General features: G+C 36.2%; 1 protein-coding gene across 2 annotated transcripts in view; it reads left to right on the top strand.

The window, feature by feature from the left end:
• Positions 1-8,345, top strand: part of ZNF831 (zinc finger protein 831) — a 110,162-nt gene extending 101,817 nt beyond the window's left edge. For both annotated transcript variants that reach the window (XM_074210370.1, XM_074210369.1), the window contains exons 5-6: positions 1,731-1,891; positions 2,565-8,345. In XM_074210370.1, coding sequence (XP_074066471.1) covers positions 1,731-1,891; positions 2,565-3,404 — 1,001 coding nt within the window. In that variant the 3' untranslated portion in view covers positions 3,405-8,345. The remainder of the gene's footprint in view (positions 1-1,730; positions 1,892-2,564) is intronic.
• Positions 8,346-8,816: the final 471 nt, after the last annotated feature.

Here is an 8,816-nt window from a genome sequence, read left to right on the forward strand (position 1 = left end):
TCTCTACCCTGGAGGTCCAGGTTCAGGAACATTATCCATAGACATCATTCCCAGATCCCGGACCACACAGGCAAGCATCTTGGCTTCTACAGAAACTCAATTGCCCTAACTGTCGCTATCTCTTCATCTGGGGAAGTCTACTATCAAGCACTCAATTCTGTGACAGAATGGGTGAGAAAACTGTGGGTCAACCTTTTTAGCTCCCATTTCTTTTTGCTCTATGGCAGTAATGAATATTTCCTAGGTAGATGTGACTTTGAGTGTGGTCAGACTTGCTTCCACCTCCCCAAGAGTAGAGCACTGCTCTGTTTTTTTGTTTATTTTGTTTTTGTTTAAAGTTATTTAGATTTATTATTTGATTCAGTCTTCAAGCATACCAGCTATTCTTTATTTGTACCATTTCATCAAGTCAAAATAAGATTTCTTAATTAAATTAGTTTCACGTTACTACAATAGTCTTATAAAGGTAATTATAATCCCCCTTCCCCCCACTAGGATAGAGAAACCTCAAGAAAAATAGTGAGAGAAAAAGAAAAAAATGTACTTCAGTCCTTACCTGTGGGCTGAGCACTCTGGAAATAACTGCTGGCTGACTTCACAGTCCCACTTCTGGTTCCCAGGGCTGACCTAGGGTCTTCACTCACTCTGGTGTGGCAAAGTTTTACTGTCAACCTTCCAAGTGCTCCTTGATGGTCCTTGGACTGACAGCTCAGGAAGCCACTCCAGCTGCCATGAACCCAGCCACCCCCAGGGACCCAGGTACCTTGTGGGCTGTTCCTGGAAGGCTGGAGCTTGTTCACTCCAGTGCTGCATGGTCTGGGCTGTACTGTGGCTCCTTCCAGATCCAATGGAACAAACCCTTCCCACAAATCTTCCAAGTAGTCTTGGGTCAGAAAATTACTTCACTTGGACTTTCTATGGGTTCCACCACTCTAGAATTTGGTTAGAGTCATAATTTTAAGGCATTTGGAGTATTTTAGAGGAAAGTTTCTGGGAATTCTTGCCTTCATACCACCAAGCCATCTTGACCCCCCCCATCCCACTGTTAATAAAGGAAAAAAAGGGAAGAAGCAAACCAGAGTGGTCTGCCCATTCTATTTCATAGGTTAACAAAGTAGAATGATTTCTCTGAAGAGAGTCCTCTTTCCCACTAGAGTCCCAACCCACTAAGTCACCTAAGGGGAAACCCTGGTTACTGGAACCCAATGAGTAGCTGCATTTGATTTCTTAAAAAAGTATTAATGGGAGCAGTTAGGTGGCTAATGGATAGAGCCCTGGACCTAGAGTCAAGAGGACCTGAGTTCAAATCTGAATTCAGATACTTAATAATTGCCTAGCAGTATGACCTTGGGCAATAACCCCATTGCCTTAAATAAATACATTTTAAAAAGTGTTAATGGCCATATATATCTCCACATTCTATCTCTCCATGAACCCTCCTTAACCTGATATTAACCTAAGAAAATATTATTAGAAAATTAAATGGGGGAGGGAGAAGGTAAACTAACAACCTTTTGTACTCTAAAACTGAATAAAATCATTCTTGATTATTTCAAACTTTTTTTGGAGTAGGTGCTCTGGAACTGATTTAGTATGAATTGCTGTAGTTATTGTATAAAATAGTGAGTAAGATGAGAGATTTTCATGAGGGAATAAATATCATTCAAGGAAATTGCTATGTGAGACTTTGCATTAACATCATATATCTCTACAAATCTGTTCTTTTTCAGGACCAAGTCTACAAGGGAAGTCATCTGATACAAACTCAGAACTGTCACTTTGCTGTGAGGATGATCCAAAGGGTGAAGATAACAGCAAAAATAACTCAGGAGATTTTTCTCACAGTGTAAATCCAAGAAGCTTCCAGGAAACAGACAAACTGTATGTAGATGTAAGTAGTTCAGAGTGAGTTTGTCCAATGGCTGCCATACATCAAGTGGTTTTGAAATCTCTTTGATATAATTTTGATGGAGCAACACCTCTGCAGACCACTTATTTCACTTACTGCTATAAAATTTCACCAAAATTAATGAAAAATAATGGGACTGCTTTTGCTATCCCCAGTCCATTTTGCATTCATGTCAGAAAATAGGTAATTTTTGATGATCACATTAGAAAAGTAAATATTACAAGATAGCAGCTCATAAGTTGCTTGGAGGATTATCCTTGCTCCCAGAGGACTCTTTAAGAACTATTGATATAGATAAAAATAAGTCCACAGTAAAATGTATCATTGATGGTGCCTAAGTGCTATAATTTCCGAATGGGAAAGACAGAGCTTATTGAATATTTGAGTACTTTAATTTATGAGATGGAAAATATAAAATGATGTCAACAATTTTCTTTATTATATCAATTAGTTGACTTAGTGCTTTGTAAACATTAAAATACCATGTAACTGTTAGTTATTATTACTGTCTTGATTAATAATTATCCAGTGCTTTCTGGGTGCATTGAATTTCATTCAGTGTTATACCCACCATTATTAGTATTATATTTCTTTGACTGGAACTCTGCACTGATTGGCATTTTTAAAATCATTATTTTTCCTTCATTTATTTCAGGATCTGCCTCCATCTGCTAATGAGTGTGGTGATCCCTCTCTTCAGAACACTACCATCACTTCAGGAATATCTCTGCAAATATGTCGTGGCTTGGCCACAGCTAAAGCTAAGCCTTTTGCATATGACAGTGGCCTCAGTACTGCATTGCTGTTGACTCATTCCCAAGGCACATTGAAACACAGTTCAATAGATTCAGCTTCAAAAAGTTACTTAGATCCTTTGGGTTTCCCTTGTTTGGATGCCAGGAGGACATTTCCTCATCCCGATACTGTTACATCTGGATCTGCCATTTCTATTCCTTTAGGGGACAAATCAAACCACAAATCCCTGAGGATTCACAAAGATGAGTCTCAGGCCCAAGGTTCAGCTCTAGCAGAGCCTCTGTCACAAAATATCCTAAATAGAGAACCTACCATAGTAGGTAAATCATGTTCACCTTTACTAGAGAAACCCTCATCTGGATCAAGAATTTCATGTTCAACTTTAGTGGGCATAACTGGGAAGACTCATCTGGAGACACCAGTTTCTGGATTTAGTACAAGTAATTTACATCAGGTGACAGTGAGACCCCGGACATACTTTTCTACCAGTAGCTATTATAGCTGTGGGGAAAAGCATGGAACCTGCATAGATGGAACTGATAATGGGAACCAAGTAACTAGAATGGTCACAGTTAAAGAGAGCATCATTGCTGCTAATCCTGGAGGGTCTTCAACTATCTCTGGTGTTTCATCTAAAACCCTCAAGAAGAGGAGCCTAGAAGGGATGAGGAAGCAAATTCGAGTAGAATACAGTGACACCAGTAGTGATGATGAAGATCGCTTAGTTATAGAATTGTAGAGACTCCAGAAGACAGAAGGGTTATATTATAAATTCTACTAAGTTGACAGAAAAACTGATTTTCTCTTATGATGCACCTTAAGATTAGGTGAAAAAAACCTTCTTGGATGCTAGAGGCCAAGTTATGGCAAAAGGCTTACTACAATCTACTTTATGATTATGTGTGAACTAAAGGCAACTTTACTTCAGCAAAGGTAGACATAAAGTTATTGTTTCTGAATAGAACATAGAACATGTAAATATTTTCTGCACCTCAAGTCCCTGCTACATTAAGACTCTCCTCTTTCCTTTCTCTTTAGAGTTTTCTCAATCCTTTGCTCCCTAGAAGAGCACCATAACTGTTTACAAGTATCAAAGAAGTTTTTAAAATAATGGTGGGAAACCTTCCTCTGTCAGTGATAGTCTCTTTGGAAGGGAATAATTTAAGGTACACTATCCTCAGAATAGATGTGTTTAAAGAACAGGCATATGGTTTGGGATAATTGAGTCATGTAAAATGCATATCATGGATTTAGATCTGGAAAAGAACCTTAGAGATCATCTAAGATCATCTGAACCTCTTCATTTTACAGATAAGGAAACTTAAGCCTAGAAACATGGAATGACCTATCTAGGGTTACATTCTGAGAAACAGCAGGGATTCAAACCCAGGTCTTCTGATTCCAAATCAAGTTCTTTTTTTTACTACAACACAATCCTCCATTAAGGAATGCAAGCAAATACTAGATCATGGAATTAAGATATCTAGCCTTTTTAGTGGGAGTTATAAATTTATAAATTTACATCAAACACACATGACATTATGAAATAATGATCATTTTTAAATGTTGCACAAATGGTCAGTGTTCATTTCTGCTCAGATAATACAACCATGTTCTGCTTCTGTGACTGGTACCTTTTCTGTTGAGAACTTTAAAAATCCTTGATTTTGCAGTTCTTGGAGAACAATGACATCTAAAAATTAATTGGGGTAGTTTTTGCAATGAAATTTTGGGGGATTTGGGGGGCTAATATCACATGACTATATGATTCTATTTTTGTCATATCTTGATCCAAACAATTTCAGTTAGAGGCTTATATTTTGTCAATATCCAAAGCTGAAATTGGTGCCCTGTTAATCCAGGAGAAAAGCTTTTAGATTTCTTCCAGAAGCATGAAGAATATAAAATTAAGTGGAATTTGATGCTATTTTAAATTTCAGTTATTTTATTTGAGAAGTTTACTACAAATTTGACTATGAATTAAATATCTATGTAATTTATAAATCAGACTAGAACCAGATTTTTCAAAAATAATACTTCTAGTCATAATGACTCGAACAAAATAACAGGCATATGCCACTCTGCCTCATGGATTTACTGTATTCTTAGTTTCTCTGGCTTAAATGATATAGAAAAATTTAAAGAGGTTTGCACTGCTGTGTTATAATTTCATACATGTCTTTGGTATGAGCTTTGTACAATTTTGAAATTTATATTATAGGATATTTTGGATTAGCTTTCTTGCAGTATTGTTCATTCGTTAGCTTTTGCTCCAGAAGAAAGACAAAAATTTGAAATAATCTCATTTATCTGATGGTGGTGTTGCAATTGGTCCTAGCTTTTGTTAAGTATGATTAATTTCTAATGATCTTCATTTGGATTATCTACTTTTAGGGTTACCTATGCCAGCATTCTCTGTTACTCAGATTATCTATGCCAATTAATGTATATTTAGGGAAGGCAAATAAATTCAGTACTAGCTAAAATACCATAATTGATAGATTATTTTTATATGACCTTGGGCAAATCGTTTAAGTTGTATATGCTTCAGTTTCCTCATCTGTAAAATCAGGAGGTTGAACTAGATGACCTTTAAGGTCTCTTACAGTTAGAGATCTGTGATCCAATGATCTGAAACTATTTACACTTTATAATTCCCTCCATTACTACATATTGAAAACCTTTTACGCCTTTCCTGAGAGATTCTTATCCATATAATTTCATAAATCCTCTACTTGGAGGCCCTATGGTGTATCAGCAAATCAGCCATGTGGGTCATCTGTTGTATTTCATTCTGTATACTTGCCTGCAGCATTTCCAAAATTTATCTTGATGTATTTTTAATCCTCCACCATTTCAAAACCAAATACGATTTTTGGATTATCTGGCCAAGCCACCACCTGCTTGTCTGGAGGGCTTTCTTGTACCTAGCCTTCCCACAGCTGCTATTGTTATTCTTTCTTAAGTTACTTTCTATCTACTTTATAATTTCCTGTTCTGGTTTATATACATTGTCTCCCTCTTTAAAATATAAGCTTCTTGAGGGCAGAGACCTTTGTGTTTTCTTATTTTGTGTCCTCAGTTTGGGACATGATCTGCTATATAATCTTTCCTTAGCATGAACAATTAGAAGTTGACTTTTTCCCCAAACATGAATTGGTCTTGAGAAATGCCAGAGTATAGATATCTTTGATGACTCAATCAACACAAAAGACTTTTTTACAGAATTAAGTACTCCAGAAAAGAAGATTCTCTTTTCCCTGAAGACATTCCTATAGGAAGAGAATCAGTGTTCCTTTTGACGCCTATTTTAACCTTGGCTTCTCTTGAGACTTAGGTAACTGGACCAGAAATACAAATATTTTGCCACCAAATGGTAATGACTTCAGACCAGAGGTAAAAAGTCATTGCTCCATTAGCCAATTTTTCTAGCTGCCTCTTAGTTCATTCCTTGAAAACAAGTATCAATAATGTGTTCCTGTAATTGAAACTTCAGGTTGCACTTTAAAAACTTGTTTTCTCTTTTGGGGGGGGGGGAGGAGAAAGGGCTGTGTAAAAATGCACACAGGTGGCCCATTTGGAAACATTCTTGCAAGTGTATCTTACTGTGTACAATGTATTTCTGAAAAACTATGTTTAAGCTGATTTTTTTGTAAATCCAGTTATTTAAAACACTGTATGGGGGGGAGGGCTTAATATTTAAATTTTATGGTGAATTCTTTTTTGTAAAACATTCTTTTGTAAAAATAACCACTGGAATTTTTAAAATCTGGATTTTTCTGGTTTTGTAAATCTTGATTTTCATATATATCAGTTCACTTAAAGTGGAATGTACTTGTATTGCATTGCTGTCATAAGCATATATTTTATTGCAGGACCTGAGCTTTGGTCATTAAAAAAATTAAATCTCTTTCAGATATATTTGACTGAAATGGGTGATTATGGCCATAAATAAATAAATAAACCATTATTTGGTGACCAACCTTGTGATGATGAGCACCTGGGGTTAGTCAATTTGAGATTGAACCCCCCTCAAAACTTTTTCCATCTTGGAGGGATCTATTTGCTCCCACCATTCTTCTGACAAAAGCTTCAGGAGCTCAGGCTTATCCCAACACCCAAAAAATGTCTTGTAAGAATGTCTTCAGCTACTGATAATGAAGACAGTATCGGGGAAAACATAGACCATGCCTAGAGCCTTGAGTTGAAAACTCAACATTATTAGTGACTTTCAATATGAATCTAGGAGAATAACTTAACTCATTTGAACTCTGGATAAAGTGCAGAGCAGTTTTATATTTTGTCATAACTTTTCAAATTCCTGATAGATATGATCAGGGATACTGCTGCTACTGAAGTGATTGTGTAACCCTGACCACTCTCTGACCAGCTTTCTTCCTAGGTACTAAATAGATGATACTTATTTGAAATCTAATTCCAAAAGGTGATCACTTGCATTCCCATCAACTACTTAGAAGGAAGCCATGATTCATTATTTTTATTATTTTTTAATCTTGTACTTTGCATGAGATTCTCCTAATGCAGCAGACGTTTATAGTGAGAGAAACTGTGACACTATTATGGACTTCTGGCAGAACTGAGTATAGCAGAACAAGAAATGGTTAGTTTCAACCTACAGTACTTCTGCAGCACATATAACAGTCATCTTTAGTATATTCAGTTCTTTCCCTCCATAGTTTTAGTGAGACACTAAAATTTAAAAAAAAAATACTTTGACCATAGACCTATTTCTCACTGCTGTCAGAACTCAAGAAGCATAGAGACAAGCCTTTCAAAACTTTGTGTCAGAGATTTCTACCATATAGTTCAACATTATTTGTGGAGCTGTGTAAAATGCAGTTGTTAGGAACAGCATCAGATAGTTTAGAGTGCTGAGTCTGAAGTGAGAAAGAACTGCGTTCATATTCTCTCTGACCTTTACTACAAGCCCTTTCAATCTTAAGGAGTTTCAAACAACTTTCTAAGATATATTTTCTAAGTTACAGACCAGTTTTGCATTGATTCATCATGCATATCTGGCCTTATTGAGTATTGGAAAATTTGAACACATTATTGAACTCTTAGAAAAAAGAGCATGTTTATGTGGTGGGAACCTCAAGGAGCACAATTGTTAAATATGCAGATACAGTAGTTTAACTACATGCAGTCTGTTGATTGTTCAGAATCAGGGAAGCCATTGAATTTTTTGCAGATTGTTGGAATTTATTCTTTATATTGTTAAATTATTTGGTTTTTATAAAATAAAATTGGAGATCAAAATGAAACGGTGTGATAAGGTTGTAGTACCTCAGAATTATGGTAAAGAATTCTTTGTGATTAGTAAGCATTTGTTTACTAATCAATGCTGGCTAGTTGACCCACTTAAACAATTTTTTCCCCATTTTGTGTTTGTGTCCTAACAGTCTTTAGAGGATCAAAAATTATTCTTTTATGAAATGTCTTTGGGAGGTTTATTTTTTAACATCACACACTTACTGGGACATATGGACACACAAAGACACACAGACACATAAACAGAAAAACAGACAAAACACAGCCATAGACATACAGACACACACCCACCTACCTATGTTCATGCCTTTCCATTTAGATCTGCATTTTAAACAATTCTTAAGTGTAACTGATCTTAGAAGCCACAGGGGGGCACTGTCGACAATAGAAAAATATAACATTATTGTGGTTAATATTTATTTGACAAAATTCATATGATTTGGTAATGATACAAAAGAATTTTAATTTAAAAGGGTTTTTTGCTGATAGAATTTCCTTTGCTTTTGGGGGATAAGATTAAATTTAATTTACATGCCCACAATCTTAGTCCATTTTCCTGCCTTTTAAAAATCTCCTTTGAAGTGAGCAGGGATGGAAAAAAAAGATAGTCTGAAGCCGAGGACATTTACTGAAGGGCATTGATAGCCTTTCTTCCAACTAATCAGACTTTCCAATAAAAGTCAGTTAATCTAAGAAGGAAATTCATCCTTTGTTTCTTCCTAATGTAAAACATTTCTGGGGTAATCAGCTCCACCTCCTGTTAAGCTGTGGAATTTTCTTACTTAGACTCTAGGGCGAAAGGATGGCTGTGGAGGAGGGGAAGGTTATGGGGTGTGGGATAAGGGAGGGGGTGGTGTGG

The sequence above is a fragment of the Macrotis lagotis genome, chromosome 1 (assembly GCF_037893015.1).
Source record: "Macrotis lagotis isolate mMagLag1 chromosome 1, bilby.v1.9.chrom.fasta, whole genome shotgun sequence".
Lineage (NCBI taxonomy): Eukaryota > Metazoa > Chordata > Mammalia > Peramelemorphia > Peramelidae > Macrotis > Macrotis lagotis.